This window comes from Haematobia irritans, chromosome 1, assembly GCF_050003625.1.
Source record: "Haematobia irritans isolate KBUSLIRL chromosome 1, ASM5000362v1, whole genome shotgun sequence".
Classification (NCBI taxonomy): domain Eukaryota; kingdom Metazoa; phylum Arthropoda; class Insecta; order Diptera; family Muscidae; genus Haematobia; species Haematobia irritans.
Window position 1 is genome coordinate 5,481,711 of NC_134397.1, and position 18,468 is coordinate 5,500,178.

Consider the following 18,468-nt stretch of genomic DNA (forward strand, 5'->3'; position numbering starts at 1 on the left):
TGATGCTTCAAACCCATGGTGGATGGAATATGAAGATTACACCTAACTAATTTTGACACAGGCCTCATTTGTGTATTACATCAATTGATAATGATTGATGTTGATATTAAACTGCAAACATAAATGTTTTCTTGTGTGAATATGCTAATCTTATCAAAAGTTTTAAAATTGGTGTTGATAAATTTCATGCACCTAAATCTAGCGTCAACTTATCGGTCTATTAAACGGGAGCTTTTAGTCTTAATACGAAGTCGCTTGATTAAGGTTCTTTATTTTTTTTAGTAATTGAAATGGCAACGGGGTAAGTTATTCCAAGAGATCTAAAGAAAATATTAGAAAATATGTATTACAGAAAGAATTAAAGAAAAAAAAAAATTAGGAGACAACAATTTTATAAAATAAAAAAATAAAAATAATCGAGAGATAGAGCTAAAAAATATATCAACCCCACTTCGAAAAAAGTTAAGTCAAATTTATGAAAGATTTGCCCTACATGGACTGAATAGTCTAAGTGAGCTGAAAACTTCAATATATTTTTTTAAATAGTCTGTATTATTTTTGGAGGTCAATTCAATTCAAAATAACTTAAAATTGTATCATATTTCCTTACTAAAGCACTAAAATTTGTACATATGCTGTAGCGAATCAATGTGGAAACTATGCATATTTCATTTTGAATTTTCTTAGATTAATTCTACTTTTTCAATTTATAAAAAATTTATTAAACCAGTTTAGATTGAATACAGGAATACTTTTTCTTGTATAAAACAAATCACTATGTTCAAAAAAAATTATTAATGAAAAGTAGGGGTGAAAAATGGGTCAATTTGAAAGGTATAACAGGTTGGTTGATAAGTCCCCGGTCTAACAAAGAAAAACACATTTTTTTTTGTCAAAATTCGTTTTTATTATTCAACATAGTTCCCTTCAAGAGCGATACAATGATTATAACGACCTTCAAATTTTTTGATACCATTTTGTTAGTACTCCTTCGGTTTCGCCTTAAAATAGGCCTCAGTTTCGGCGATCACCTCTTCATTGCAGCCAATTTTTTTCCCCTGGGAGCATCGTTTTGAGGTCTGCGAACAAGAAAAAGTCGCTGGAGGCAAGATCTGGAGAATACGGTGGGTAGCAATTCGAAGCCCAATTCATGAATTTTTGCCATCGTTCTCAATGACGTGTGGCACGGTACGTTGTCTTGGTGGAACATCACTTTTTTCTTCTTCATATGGGGCCGTTTTGCCGCGATTTCGACTTTCAAACGCTCCAATATAACAATAACGCCATATAATAGTCACTGTTGATAATCGATAGTCACTTCTCAAGTTAATCGATAAAAATTATTCCATGCGCATCCCAAAAAACAGAAGCCTTTACTTTGCCAGCGGACTTTTGAGTCTTTCCACGCTTCGGAGACGGTTCACCGGTCGCTGTCCACTCAGCCGACTGTCGATTGGACTCAGGAGTGTAGTGGTGGAGCCATGTTTCATCCATTGTCACATATCGGCGGAAAAACTTGGTGTATTACGAGTTAACAGCTGCAAACACCGCTCAGAATCATCAACACGTTGTAGTTTTTTGTCAAATGTGAGCTCGCGCGGCACCCATTTTGTACAGAGCTTCCGCATATCCAAATATTGATGAATGATATGACCAACACGCTCCTTTGATATCTTTAAGGTCTCTGCTATCTCGATCAACTTCATTTCACGGTCATTTAAAATCATTTTGTGGATTTTTTTTTATGTTTTCGTCGGTAACCACCTCTTTCGGGCGTCCACTGCGTTCACCGTCCTCCGTGCTCATTTCACCACGATTGAGTTTTGCATACCAATCAATTATTGTGGATTTCCCTGGGGCAGAGTCCGGAAACTCATTATCAAACCAAGTTTTTGCTTCCAACGTATTTTTTCCCTTCAGAAAACAGTATTTTATCAAAATTCCTTTTTTTCCATTTTTTTTACAATAACAAAAGTTGCTTCACAAAAGACGCTCTATCTAACAAACTAATTGACTTACAGACGTCAAATTTTGACACGAATCATTTGAAGGTAGGTACTATATAAAAATAGTATGCATTTAATACTAGCAACACCATCTCAGACCCAGACTTATCAGCCAACCTGTTAATTCTCGTATGTAATTTCCATAAGAAAAAAAATGGAAGTTGTTTCACAAACCTTTCGTGTTCTCCCGCAATTTTTTCCGATTCCGTTGAAGTTATTATTTTTTTTTTTTAAATACGCTAATTCACTGTTTAAAGTGAAATATTAAATTTTGGACAATTAAATATGTCAAAAATTTACCCCCGCGGGGATTTGTATACATGTGGCAGTTGAATTTGTCGCTTCCATGGAAATTAATTTGGGAATATCAATTTTCTGTTCAGTCTAAATGAAAACATATATATTTTTACAAAAACATGTGCCGAAATTAATAAAATAAAAACGGTTAATTATTAAAAAAAATTAAATAAAAATTTGATAAAAAAAAATTAACTGTTCGTGAGATTTCAACCATCGTTCTTCATTTTTTCTATTCATAACAATAAAAAAAATTCTCGAGAAGTAGTTGCAATGATATGCCTTGATGTCATATTACGATCATAAAAATAAAAAGTGAAATTGATGGAAATTTTTTTTTTTCAAATTTCTTCACTCAAATTAACTTCCAAGGCGCAACTTCTAAAGCAATGCAAAGGATCCAAAAAAGGGAGTAGTTCCCTCGTATGACAAGTTCATGTAAAAATTCATTGGATATGATCCAAGTTTGCACTACTTCTGGATCACAAATTGCGGAAATTGACATAAAAGGACCCAAATTGAATCATCTCACCCCGCCATATCCACACTAAAGACTATGGAAATTAAACTCGGCCATCGATGAAACAGGTGTATAGTAAGGCTTGTGGAGATTCGTATTTGGCATTTTATTTTCAATAACTTAATAATACTGATTTCTTAATCTTCATGTCCAATAAGCTCGTATTAAAATTTTAATAATATCGTATGTAATTTAATTTTTATTTTTAATATTTGCAGTTTAATTAGTTAGTTCATCCCCTTTAAAATGATTTATTTGTAATATTTATAAGTCATCCCATTTAATTCTCTTAATCTTCATGTCCAATAAGCTCGTAATAAAATTTTAATAATATGTATTTTTTTATTTAAATTTTATTTTCAATATTTTTTGTTTAATTAGTTAGTTCATCCCTTTTGAAATGCTTTATTTGTGATATTTATATGGCATCCCTAACATATGCTTCATTTATTTTTCGTTTGGTCATTTTTTTTTTTTATACAAAAGTTCCATGGAAAATCCTATAATCCAAACCACTTGCGGTAAAGTGCGTGGCAAATTGGCGGAGAATATGTACGGATATAAATTTTACTATTTCGATGGTATTCCTTATGCCCAGCCACCGGTAGGTGAGAAACGTTTTAGAGCTCCCGTACCAGTATATCCTTGGCCTTTGATTAAAGATTGTACCAAATCGCCAAATAAATGCCTGCAATGGAATCGTCGTATTAAAAAAATTGAAGGATCTGAAGATTGCCTATATCTAAATATAAGTGTAAGACAATTAAATCCAAGACCTCTGGTTCCTGTTATGGTTTATATTCATGGTGGTGGCTTCAATACGGGCGATGCTACACGGCGAGCATGGGCCCCCGATTATTTTATGATGAAAGATGTGGTTTTCATAACCATAGGTTATCGATTGGGAATGTTTGGTAAGTTTTTCGCTCAAGTTTTGTGTTTCCTTTATAGATCACTAAAACAAATCCCCCTATTAGGTTTTGCCCATTTCAAGGAAAAACCTTCGAATGTTGCCGATAACTGTGGCTTTCTTGATATCATTTTGGCTTTAAAATGGATTCGGGATAATTGCAAGAGCTTCAACGGAGATCCCGATAATATAACATTATTTGGTCACAGTTCTGGGAGCCAAACAACTCACATGCTAATGCAAAGTCCTTTATGCAAAGGCCTCTTTCACAAAGCCATTTTATTGGCTGGCTACAGCATGGACTTTCATTTCACCTTAAGGTTCGAATATCGTTTGGCCAAAACTTTGGGCTTCGAAGGAAGCGAAGATGATCAAAAAGCCCTTTGCGAGTTTCTCACCAATGTCGATGCTAATAAACTCGTCAATTTTGACGTACTCACTGGGGAGGAGAAAATGTTGTACCCAAGCAATAATATCTTTCCCGTATGGCCAGTTCAGGATGACATCGTTATAGCCAAGGATTTCGTTTTGGCCCAAATAAATGCTTGGAGTAATAGCATCCCGGTGCTGATGGGTTCGAACTCGAGCGAGTCTTTGATGCTACTTCAAATTCTAAAAGGCAATGACAAAATGTTTGAGATGTTCAAAAAGGTGCCCAAGCTTATGGTACCTACCTCTCTCCGGAGGTTAGATGACCAAGAAATAATACAAGAATTGGCCAATAAGATAAAAGAAATTCACTATGGAGACAAGGAACTGTGTGCCGCTAACTATGAATGTGGCGTAGAGGTAGGTTCTATACCCTATAGAGAATTGTATGAAATTACCTTTAATTAATCCTCTGCCTTTTTATATCCATGATAGGTTGAGTCCTACAGTATGTATCACGAACAACATCGTCTGATACAATCTCGTGCAAAATATGCTACTGCTCCCACCTATGTTTATCGTTTCGATTTTGACTCGCCCACATTTAATTTCTATCGCAATCGATTTATGGGTCTTGGAGCCAAGGGAGTGGGTCATTGTGATGAATTGGGCTACATATTCGTTTTACCGGACACCTATAAAACGGACACCAAAACCCCAGAATATCGTTGTATTGAGCAAATGATTGAGACTTTATATACATTTGCCAGGACATCGGATCCCAATAATCCCATATTGCAGCCTGCCTATTGGGAACCAATTAAGGCAGGTACAGTGCCGCAGGTCCTGAATATCAATTATGAGTGGACCAAAAGTATACCTCAGCCTGAATATGAGAAATGTTGTGCCAGAGATGAAGCTTTTAAAATATTGAATAAAGATTTGTATTGAGAAAAATAAAGAGTTGGATGTTTCTGTGTTTTTGAGAAAATTGCAAAACAATCGTTTATTTATGTGCGAGAGGAGAAAATCTACAATGTTCGGTTCTCAATCCACAATTTTTGACAATAACAGCCCTTCGAACTAACTCTAAACTGAAATGTTAAAAATCAATTGTATTAATTTGTTCATTGATGCTAAGAACACTTTCATTAAGAAAATGAAAATTTTCGTTAAGTGTAAGAAACATTTCGTTGTTTTATGGAAAATGCGTCATACTTATGGAAAATGTCATTATATTTACGAATTCGTTTCATTGGCTCAATTTTAATTGCACATTTCGTTGACATATATGACTATCGGAAAAATATGCCTCTGTCCGTATATCTACCTACTTGTGTTACTCAATTTTTATCCGAAATTCAGTCAGTCGAAACTGACTATGGTATGTGTTACCCTATGTTACCTAAGTGTGGCGTTCGGCACACTTATATAGAACGTCCATCTGCCCGTTCGTCTATCCACCTACTATTTATACCCTGCGCCACACTGTGGAACAGGGTATTATAAGTTAGTGCATATGTTTGCAACACCCAGAAGGAGACGAGATAGACACATGGTGCCTTTGGCAAAAATGCTCAGGGTGGGCTCCTGAGTCGATGAACACATTTTTGTAATCAAAGTCTAGGTCGCAGTTTTAGTCCAATCGACTTCAAATTTATCACAAGTATGTGTTTTGGCTCAGAATAGAACCCTATTGATTTTGGAAGAAATCGGTTCAGATTTAGATATAGCTCCCATATACAGTCGAAGCTCTGTTTAACGAATATCCCATTTAGCGAAAATCCAATTTAACGAACGTCAAAATTCTTAACATTGAGTATTCTAAATAACGAACAATTGAACAAAATTTACGTTCGATTTAACGAAAAGGCTTTTCATCTTAAGAAAATAAACAACAAAAAATAAGCAATATTTGACGATTGTGAGAATGGCTTAAGTCCTTAGGAAATGCCCACAAAGTACGGCATTCCCAAGATATTTAGATTCCATTAAAATGTTTGAAAACACATATTCAATGGCCGGGTAGCTGGTAAAGTTAGGTTAGATAGAGTGGCGAAGCTTCGCTACGGGAAATGGATCTACTACAGAACCGGTACAGGACCACTTCCTGGTTTGAATAGACCAGTCCCAGTTCTGGCCGAAACGTATGGAAGGGACCGGTCACTTCAACACGAGTTTGTCATTGACGGGGATAAATTTACACTGCAGGCCACGGATTGGACTCATTCCAAACTACATGACCTGGCAGAACTTAGTAGGACTAGACAGGTCCTCATGAACCTGTCTGGGACAAACCCTTAAGTACCGGTATTATTTTGATCATCCAAATTGCATCAGATAGAAAAACTTTTGGACTATGTTGGCCAATAGGTAAATGTCTAGATCAAAAAAAAAAAAAAAAAATTAAAATAAAGAGAGTATAGAAATCAATAAATTATATGAAAATTTAAAAACTACGACAAACTCGAGCACTGATACTAGTCCTGTAATAGGTCCGTTAGTGGCAATATTTCGTAGGATTGCCAGTTGGACAGGTGGTGAATTTTTCTCTTAATAATAAGTGCTACCCGATTCTATATTTAGCTCAATAACAAGGAAAAGAAGATAAACTATGAAATACACAGGAATGTTAACATCATTAGTGAGAGGGATAAACTACCGCTGAAAAACTTTTTTGGTGCTCAGTCGAAACGGCATCTAGCGTTGAGAGTACATCTATGCCGACAGGAGCAGCGGAGTAGTGGTGTATGTAAGACGTTTTAGGAAGATGTTACCATGAACACTACCTATGCCTGGCCATTCTTGAAGCCGGGCACTGGAAACAAATTAGGCAATTCGTCTAAGAAGTTAGAGAACACAAATTATGACATGGGTGTATATAGGCCCCCATACGACAGCGAATCTTGGATCCTATTTTCAATCTAACCTAACCTAGATATATGAAGTTCATCAGGATTATTTTAAGTATTGTTTTTTAAGTGTCTCTGTGCTTTAATTTTTTGAAATGATTATGAATTTTTACTCATCTGGTAAAAAAACTAAGATTTTCAATAAAAGTTAACATTTAATATTCCCGTTCGATTTAACGAATTTTTCTAAATAACGAAAGGGCCTGACAATATATCGTTCGTTAAACCGAGCTTCGACTGTATATATATTTCGCCCGATATGGACTTATATGGCCCCAGAAGCCAGACTTTTACCCTAATTTACTTAAAATTTTGCACAAGAAGAACAATTAGTACTATAGTCAAGTGTGCCAAATTTTATTGAAATCGGTTCAGATTTAGATATAGCTCCCATATATATCTTTCGCCCGATATGGACTAATACGGTCCCAGAAGCCAGAGTTTTACCCCAATTTGGTTGAAATTTTGCACTAGGGGTACAATTAGTAGTGTAGTCAAGTGTGCCAAATTTTATTGAAATCGGTTCAGATATAGATATAGCTCCCATAAATATCCTTCGCCCGATTTACACTCATATGACCACAGTGGTCAATATTTTACTCCGATTTAATTGAAATTTTGTACAGGGAGTAGAATTAGCATTGTAGCTATGCTTGCCAAATTTGGTTGAAATCGGTTCAGATTTAGATATTGCTCCCATATATAGCTTTCGTCCGATTTACACTCATATGACCACAGAGGCCAATTTTTTGCTCTGATTTAGTTGAAATTTTGCACAGAATTAGCATTGTAGCTATGCGTGCCAAATTTGGTTGAAATCGGTTCAGATTTAGATATAGCTCCCATATATATGTTTTTCTGATTTCGACAAAAATGTTAAAAATACCAACATTTTCCTTGTAAAATCGCCACTGCTTAGTCGAAAAGTTGTAAAAATGACTCTAATTTTCCTAAACTTCTAATACATATATATCGAGCGATAAATCATAAATAAACTTTTGCGAAGTTTCCTTAAAATTGCTTCAGATTTAAATGTTTCCCATATTTTTTTTTTACTAAAATTGTGTTCCACCCTAGTGCATTAGCCAACTTAAATTTTGAGTCTATAGATTTTGTAGAAGTCTATCAAATTCTGTTCAGATCGAGTGATATATAAATGTATGTATTTGGGACAAACCTTTACATATAGCCCCCAACACATTTGGCGGATGTGATATGGTATCGAAAATTTAGATCTACAAAGTGGTGCAGGGTATAATATAGTCGGCCCCACCCGATTTAGAATTTCCTTACATGTTTTTTAATAAAATTGTGTTCCACCCTAGTGCATTAGCCGACTTAAATTTTGAGTCTATAGATTTTGTAGAAGTCTATCAAATTCTGTCCAGATCGAGTGATATTTAAATGAATGTATTTGGGACAATCCCTTAACTATATATAGCCCCCAACACATTTGACGGATGTGATATGGTATCGAAAATTTAGATCTACAAAGTGGACCCCGCCCGACTTTAGACTTTCCTTACTTGTTTTTAGTTAATTTTTATCCGAGCTCCACTGAGGCGAAATTGATTACATGTTACCCAACCCTAAGCCTACACAAGTACTGGTCGCTATGACACATTTAGTAACACAACTAACTTATTTATGCCAGTAGCAGTTCATTTTCTTGTTTACAAACTTTCAAAAACATTTTGATCTATTTCTTTCAGAAATAAAATATTTCACATTTGGCTGGAAAACCACAGGTCGCTTTTGTTAGAGCCCTCCTACAGTTAAGTGTGAATAAATATTTTGCTTCTCGTACTGTGTAACACCGCCAGTATCAGGGTACCGCTTTCAAAAAGTTGACGAAAAACTAGAAAGGACACCTGAAATGATCCAAAGATTTTGATCGAAATCTATGACGCTGTGATAGAAACTTGCTCGTGAGCTGAACATATCGCAAGAACGGATGCAAAACAAATGAAAAATTAACTTGGGCTAAAGCCATTGAAGTTCCAAAAAGTGTAAGGGCTCAACGGCTCAAGACTCAAAAAGTTATATTGGAAAGAGGCAAGGAGTTACTTTACTTGCCCGAAAGAGGCCAGTCGTAGCTTGTGCAACCCTCTATATGTTCATAAATTTAAATGTGAACGCTAGTCCAAACGATAATATAAGATTTCGGTTCCAGCCTTCTTGAAATTTGATATTACTATGTTTTTTGTACAATGGAAAGAAGCAACAAGTATATACAGCACTAAGTTCGGCCGGGCCGAATCTTAAATACCCACCACCATGAACCAAATATTAGGGTTTCTTTGAAATTTCAGGAGGGCTTGAGGACTTGAGGACACTTCCCGAAGATAAATTTAATGATTTCACCTATGAGGACTATATCAGATTCTGGATTTATAAGAACCCTTTTTGTTTGAGTTTTAGAGGAATAACTAACATCTCTTGTACGTGTGCAAGAAAATTATAATATAACGTCTTGATTTGAAATCTTAAATCTGTAGAAGTAAAATCTGAAAATTTTACATTGAGTTTCAAGCAATTTTCATGATCAGTGCGCCTTCTACACCCTCAAGAAGTGAAGTCGGTCTATATAGAGGCATTACCAAATGGACCGATAAAAACTTAATCCGATACACGTTTTTGTGAGCCTAAAATACCAGAATATTTACAATTTCAGGCAAATAGGATAAAAACTTCGGATTCTAGAAGACCAAGAAGTAAAATCGGGAAATCGGTATATATGGAGGTTATACCAAAATATGGACCGATACTCACCATTTTCGGCACACCTCTTTATGGTCCTAAAATACCCCTAGATTTCCAATTTCAGACAAATTGGATAAAAACTACGGTTTCTATAAGCCCAAGACCCCAAATCGGGAGGTCGTTTTATATGGGGACCATACCAAAACATGGACCGATACCAACAATTTTTGGCACACATATTTGTGGTCCTACAATACCTCTTGATTTCCAATTTCAGGTAAATTGAATAAAAACTGCGGTTTCTATAAGCCCAAGAAGTAAAATCGGGAGATCGGTCTATATGGGGCCTATCCCAAAATATGGACCGATACTCACAATTTTTGGCACACATATTTGTGGTCCTACAATACCTCTAGATTTCCAATTTCAGGTAAATTGGTTAAAAACTGTGGTTTCTATAAGCCCAAGAGGTAAAATCGGGAGATCGGTCTATATGGGGGCTATACCATAACATGGACCGATACTCACCATTTTTGGTCATAAAATACCTCTAGATTTCAAATTTCAGGCAAATTGGATAAGAACTACGATTTCTATAAGCCAAAGACCCCAAATCGGGAGGTCGGTTTATATGGGGACTATATCAAAACCTGGACCGAGATAGCCCATCTTCGAACTTGACTTGCCTGCAGACAAAAGACGAGTTAGTGCAAAATTTCAGCACGATTGCTTCATTATTGAAGACTGTAGCGTGATAATACAGACAGACAGACAGACAGACGGGCATCGTTATATCATCTTAGAATTTCTCCCTGATCAAGAATATATCTACTTTATATAGTCGGAAATCGATATTTCGATGTGTTTCAAACGGAATGACAAACTTATTATACCCCCGTCACCATCTATGGTGGAGGGTATAAAAAGGTATTCGTTCCTAGAGTAGGTCTTTTTGAGATTATAACTTGAGGAACACATTGAAGGACATGAGGAATTTTTGAAATGCAGCATAGCCCAGTAAAAGCATAAAAATCTCTCTGGCAAGCGGACATGCTAATAATTTTATCATGGCGGATCTCTTTCATAAGCACAAATGCCTTTACCAAAATGAAGAAAATACCTTTTGGCTTAAAAAAGTACCTTTTCGAAGCTGATTCAGCAAATTTCAAGAATCTCTGTGGTTAATTATCCCGGTACAATGTCCGAAAACTCATCATTAAGGTGAGGTGTGTTGAGTACTACCCAGAGAAGGAATATGATTACCACTTAAAGCAAAATGTTATTTTTGAACGGTAAACATGTAACATGTTAGTCACAATCATGTTATGTTATCAGACATTAGGCCTCTGATTTTGACACCCATTTTATGGTTAGCGATAAAACAACAATTTTGCTGCAAAAACTTTGTTTTTCTCCCCACCCAAAAATAACATTTTGCTCTAGGAGGCGATCATATTCCATTCTCTTGCGTCTATACCTCGCAGACACAAAGAAAATTTTATTAAAATAGAGTCAACGAACACTTTCATTAAAACAATGATAATTTTCATTCATAGTTGAAAAATTATAATGAAAAGTTTAATTACATTTTGTATCGCTGGTTCAATTTCAATAGCACATTTATTAGGAAGCTGTTTCTACCATTGATGTATAATCTAATACCTCTTTTGGAAATATTATTTTTTTAAGATAAATAAAAAAATTTCTTAAAATTAATCTCAAAATATTCCTTTAATAGAACCCTAAAAAATCCCTGGAGTTTTTGTAAGGTAAATCACAGTTGGCTTAGCCCAACTTTTCAATTGTTCTCATTTGTTTTTAAGAGAAACATAATCGCTATCGGTGAATAAAATGAATTTACTACTCGAAACAGATAAGGGGTACAAACACACAAAAACTGTATAGTGAAAGCTCGTCGTTCAAAGATGTTTGTCGCGAGTAGGTTAGTATAGTGGCCGATGTCCAACCATAAAGATCGATATGAGTGAGGAGTAAGTCTTTGTATTCCAAACACGAAATATGACTGAGTTAAATTCATTTTTTTTAGTTTAAAACATGAAGTAATAACCCTACCAGTGGGCCAGGTAAAAGGTGTCCTAAGGAAATCCATATACGATGATGACTACTATAGTTTTGAAGGTATACCCTATGGTCAACCACCTGTGGGGGAGCTAAGATTCCGAGAACCCCTGGAAGCCAAGCCCTGGTCGGGAGTAAGAGATTGCACCAACTTCAATATCAAACCCATACAAAAAAATCCCTTAACTGGAGTTGTTGAAGGATCCGAAGATTGTTTGTATTTGAATGTTTATGCTAAAAAGGTACTGTTTTCTTTTTTTTTCGAAATTATTAGAGCTTTTTGTTTTGATACTCCTCTTCGATATTAGCTACAGTCGGCTACACCTTTGCCTGTTATGGTTTGGCTATATGGAGGAAGTTTCCTATTTGGTGAGGCCACCAGGAACTTCTATAGTCCCGATTATTTTATGAGTGAAGATGTAATTATGGTTACCCTCAATTATCGATTATGTTCATTGGGTAAGTTTCCATATCGCTTATCTCTATTTTAGGTGCTATCTTTAAGATTACAGATATGAAATTGTTCTAATCATTGTTGTTTATTTTAGGTTTTCTTAGTGTTGAAGATCCAGCAGTACAAGTGCCTGGCAATGCAGGTCTTAAAGATCAGATATTGGCATTGAAATGGGTTAACAGTTATATTCAGCATTTCAATGGAGACCCCAATAATATAACACTTTTTGGTGAAAGTGCTGGGGCAGCTTCAACTCATTTCCTAACGGCCACACCACAAACCAAGAATCTGTTCCACAAGGCTATTTGTATGTCTGGAACAATGTTAAATTCCTGGAGTATTACCCCACCCAAAGATTATGCTTTTCGTTTGGCCCAAGAACATGGCTATAAAGGTGAAAATATTGATTCTTTGGTCATCGAGTATCTGCGATCGATTGAACCTGAGAAATTGGTAGTGCACAATGTTCTCAACGATGAGGATAGACTCAATGGTGCCTCATTTGCCTTTGGTCCCTGTATAGAACCATATGACTCGGACCATTGTGTTTTATCTTGTGATCCTAGAAACGCTTTAGAAACTGCTTGGACCAATGATATACCCATAATATTCAGTGGTACATCTGATGAGGGTTTACTTATGTATCCTAAATTGAAAATGCTCCCATTGATATTGAAAGCTCTTACGCTTGATCCCGAGAGAGTTTTACCTTACGAAATAAGAGCAAAAAATGATAAAAGCACAAATCTTCAAATGGCCAAAAAACTTGTGCAGACACATTTTGGAGAAAAGCAGCCCAGTGAATGTTCTTTGGATGATATTATACACGTGAGTATTGATATGATTTTCAGGCAATGAATTCTAGATATAATTTATCTTTCCAGTATTATGGTATCAAATTATTCTGGCATGCCGTTCATCGGTCCGTTCTATCACGTTTGGCCACAGCCCGAGGACCCACATATTTATTCCGTTTTGCCTATGATTCGCCCACATTTAATCATCATCGTAAAAGATTTTGTGGAACTGATGTGAAAAAAGGTGTGGCCCATGCTGATGATATTTCCTATTTGTGGTATGCCATATATTCCTGGAAATTGGATAAAAATTCAATGGAATATAAAACAATAAGAAGAATGATAAAGATTTTCGTAAATTTTGCTAAAAGTTCGCAGACTAATATTCAGAACATTGAATTAGATGATGATGGAGCTAGCAGTATTAATTGGAAGCCATTACAACAATCGGATCCTTTTGAAGTCTTAAATTTGGATGAGACACTAGAAATAAAAACCCAACCGGAAAAGAAAGATTTTTTAGTATGGGATGAACTCTATGAGAAAGATCAACTGTACTAAATATTGAAATGCATTTTTTTTCTTCTTCAAAAATATGATATTGTTTTATAAGAGTATGAAATAAAAATTATTTTAACCGGATAAAAATCACCGAAAATTTTAAAATTAATTATATTAACAAACAAGTAAGCAAAGTAGAAAGTCGGGTGGGGCCGACTATATCATACCTTAAACCACCCTTACTGAATTAGTAATCATAAACATTTGTGGGGTAACATTGATACAGGTCTGGGAGATAAACCGCAGTTGCATATTTAAGAAAATTAAGGGGTATATGTCTATGGGTGCTTTGTGTCAATCTGACTATAGCTCATAGTCAATGTTGCCAGGGAAAATGTTCGGTTTACCTTACAAGGACAAACAAAGTTCCCTACTTTCCCATACAATTTTCCCTACAATATTTTTCGTTAAATTTAAAAAAATTTACAAAACAAAAAAGGTTCTAAGTACTTTATTATCTTAAAACATGAATATGCAACGTATATAATTTAGAATATAAATTTGTATTACCACCACGGTTGCCACAGTTGGTAGACTTCTACCCAAATTAGTAATCTGTTTTGTTAAATCTCTATAAAAATAAAATTTTGGAAAAAAGTTTCTATAAACAAATTTTTGTGAGAAATTTTTCTATAGAAATACAATTTTGACAATAAATTCTATAGAAATAAAATTTTGAGAAAAAGTTCCATAGAAATAAAACTTTGAGAAATTTTTTTTTGTAGAAATAATATTTTGAAAAAAAAAATTCTATAGAAATACAATTTTGACAAAATTTTCTATAGAAATAAATGTTGACAACATTTTCTAAAGGAATAAAGTTTTGACAAAAATTTATACAGAAATATTTGTTTGATAGATTTGTGGTAATTTGTGGTAATCTTCAAATTTTATTAGATTTTTTTTTGGCACGAGTGGTAACTGTTATTACACACATTGTTAAAGATCAAGCCTTGCCGGCTTCTAATTTCCTCCTCTAGAGCCACCAAAATATAAAAATTATTACAAATTGTGTTGAGTGAAAATGTCCTACATTGTGGCCCTACGTCCCTACAAGACGCTAAATATTAGAAAAACCCTACATATAGTGAATTTCCCCTACCTCTAGCTGTGTTAATATTGCACCTACGGAGTTAGTATGCCACTAATATTGAGCCCATTATTAAAAAAGAGAAAATCGTTCAATTAGTGTAGGTAATAAATACAAATTTTTAAAAATCGAGCAATATTCTTATGTAAGAGCTACAAGTACGTATAAATACGATCGGCTAGTAAAGGGTGATTCTTTTGAGGTTAGGATTTTCATGCATTAGTATTTGACAGATCACGTGGGATTTCAGACATGGTGTCAAAGAGAAAGATGCTCAGTATGCTTTGACATTTCATCATGAATAGCCGAACGATCTGCCACAACGTCGAATTTTCAGTGAATGGGCCCTAGAAAAGTTGGCAGAAAATCCGCTTTTTTATCGACAAATTTTGTTCAGCGATGAGGCTCATTTCTGGTTGAATGGCTACGTAAATAAGCAAAATTGCCGCATTTGGAGTGAAGAGCAACCAGAAGCCGTTCAAGAACTGCCCATGCATCCCGAAAAATGCACTGTTTGGTGTGGTTTGTACGCTGGTGGAATCATTGGACCGTATTTTTTCAAAGATGCTGTTGGACGCAACGTTACGGTGAATGGCGATCGCTATCGTTCGATGCTAACAAACTTTTTGTTGCCAAAAATGGAAGAACTGAACTTGGTTGACATGTGGTTTCAACAAGATGGCGCTACATGCCACACAGCTCGCGATTCTATGGCCATTTTGAGGGAAAACTTCGGAGAACAATTCATCTCAAGAAATGGACCGGTAAGTTGGCCACCAAGATCATGCGATTTGACGCCTTTAGACTATTTTTTGTGGGGCTACGTCAAGTCTAAAGTCTACAGAAATAAGCCAGCAACTATTCCAGATTTGGAAGACAACATTTCCGAAGAAATTCGGGCTATTCCGGCCGAAATGCTCGAAAAAGTTGCCCAAAATTGGACTTTCCGAATGGACCACCTAAGACGCAGCCGCGGTCAACATTTAAATGAAATTATCTTCAAAAAGTAAATGTCATGGACCAATCTAACGTTTCAAATAAAGAACCGATGAGATTTTGCAAATTTTATGCGTCTTTTTTTTTTAAAAAAAGTTATCAAGCTTTTAACAAATCACCCTTTACATCAAAATTTGAAATTTGAGTAACATTGATTAATATATAAGAGTACTATGGCCAAATTTGGGAAAATGGAGCGATGCATATATATGGAAGCTATATCTAAATCTGAACCAATTTGCATAATATTTTGAGGGTTTGAATAAAGCTACAAAAGGTTAGCTTGTCCACGATTTGAGTGAGATCGTTTAAGAAAAGAGGCCTGTATGGTCAAACATAAGGTTATTAGGGGCGAATTTTTCAAAATTGGGAGAACCATATATGGGAGCTATATCTACATCTGAACCGATTTCGATGAAATTTTTCACATACCGTTAGTACTATAGGGGACTGGATCTAGCCAACTTTGAGTAAGATCGGTTAATAAATAAGGGTTCACTGGCCAAATTTGGGAAAATCGGGCTATACATATATATGGGAGCTATATCTAAATCTGAACCGATTTCGATGATTTTTTGCACATATATTTAGTGCTATAGAAGATTACATTTAGCCAACCTTGAGTAAGATCGGTTGATAAATAAGGGTTTTATGGCCAAATTTAGAAAAAACGGGCGGTACATATATATGGGAGCTATAGCTAAATCTCAACCGATTTCGATGATTTTTTGCACATATAGTTAGTGCTGTAGAAGATAACATTTAGCTAACTTTAAGTAAGATCGGTAGATAAATAAGGGTTTTATCGCCGAATTTAGACAAATCGGGCGGTACATATATATGGGAGCTGTAGCTAAATCTGAACAGATTTCGATGATTTTTTGCACATATAGTTAGTGCTATAGAAGATTACATTTAGCCAACTTTGAGTAAGATGGGTTGATAAATTAGGGTTTTGTTGCCAAATTTGGGAAAATCGGGCGATACATATATATGAGAGCTATATCTAAATCTGAACCGATTTGGATGAAATTTTGCAGACTTGAAGGGCAGTGAAAAAGATTACCTTTTGAACCGATTTGGATGAAATTTTGCAGACTTGAAGGGCAGTGAAAAAGATTACCTTTTGCCAAATTTGGTGAAGATCCGTTTGAAAAAAAGCGCAACATGACCCCATTTGTCGAAATCGGGCGATACATATATATGGGAGCTATATCTAAATTTGACCCGATTTCAAATTCAATAGCGTTCGTCCTTGTGCCCAAAAAACTCCCTGTACCAAATTTCATCAAAATCGGTTAATAATTGCGACCGGAATCCTGTGAACAACAAATACATGGACAGACGGACGGACGGACACCAAGCGCTAGATCGACTCAGGAGATGATTCTGAGTCGATCGGTATATATTTTATGGGGTCTAAAATCAATATTTCTGGTAGGCACATTTTTTGGCAGATCAAACTTATTATACCCTGACCACTATGTGGTTTAGGGTATAAAAAGTCGAAAATCAAATCAAAAATTAAGTTAAATTAAATTTCGACAATAAAAACTGAAATCTAATTTTTATATACTTTTACTACACAATTTTTTTACTTCATGATTTCTTATATTAATGTTTCATTTAAATCAAGTATTGTTTTATTTTTTAGTAGGTAATATAGCTATAACTTAGAGTATACTTTTCACTGAAGTTTTTTTATACGGTATAACTACTTGCCTTATGAAATAATGATCATTTAAACGCAAAAAACGTTTGGAAAAAGGGTATTACAAACATTGTTCTTTGAATTTCTTTGAAAAATTCAAACTTTTACCACAAAACAGAATTTCACAAAAAAACTTATTATTTTTACAGTAATATCAAGAACAAATTATTTCTGGCTTCAAGTATTAAAAAAGAAAAATTTTGAAATTTTGTTTTTCTATAAAAATTTGCCAACATTTTCTTTCTTACGAAAAATTTTCTCAAAATTTTTAAATTTTTTATTACTACGCCCTAAAAAATTTCTTAGAAGACACAGCAGTAAAATCTCCTAAAATAGCGGAAATCTGCTGTGTCTGCAGAGAAATAAAATTTTGAGAAATATGTACACTCAAAAAACAGTTTACTTGGATCCAAAGATTTTGACCCTTCCTTTAAGGATTTTGGTATTGATTCCGAGCCAAAGATGCGGCTTCTTTAAAATAAAGACATTTTTTAGGGACCACCCTGGCTTTAAATCTAGGATCGATAAAATTAAAATTGGATACAGATCTCATTCATCGAATTTTTATTCTCTGTTGGCAATATATTAATAAAGGTATTCATGTACAAACAAACTCCAGTTTCAAAATCCAAATTATGCCAAGTATTTCAAAGTAAAAACTGTTTTCTTAATGCTAAAAAAAACTTTAAACCAAAGATGCAAATCCTTAAAATAAGTCTTAGCCTATATTTGAAGCATTTTTATCTTAAATTTAAAAATTCAATATGTCAGTTGAGTTAAAGACGATTTCTTTAAATTAAAAATGTTTTTCTTTATTTTAAGGAACATTTGCCTTACTTCAAAGATCTACAACTTCAACAGAGGGACGCAGAATTTCAAGATTTGTGTCCCAAATTTAATGAAAAAAATTTTTGAAGCAAGGATTATAAACTTTCTTTTAATTAAAATGTCATTATTTTAAAGAATTTTTCCTTAGCATTGCGTAAATTTCGAGTCCTAAAATTTAAGTTACATAATCTTCCATATTAGGTCAATATTTTTTCAGTGTATAAATTGTAAAATT

The 18,468-nt window shown here is 34.7% G+C and overlaps 1 protein-coding gene across 1 annotated transcript; it reads left to right on the forward strand.

The window, feature by feature from the left end:
* Positions 1-246: 246 nt before the first annotated feature.
* Positions 247-13,695, forward strand: LOC142221315 (uncharacterized). Its single transcript, XM_075290992.1, has 8 exons — positions 247-301; positions 3,310-3,737; positions 3,801-4,522; positions 4,598-5,049; positions 11,765-12,038; positions 12,105-12,255; positions 12,345-13,078; positions 13,135-13,695. The coding sequence occupies exons 1-8, from the start codon at positions 291-293 to the stop codon at positions 13,606-13,608; spliced, it is 3,246 nt and encodes a 1,081-aa protein (XP_075147107.1). The 5' UTR covers positions 247-290; the 3' UTR covers positions 13,609-13,695.
* The last annotated feature ends 4,773 nt before the right edge of the window (positions 13,696-18,468 follow it).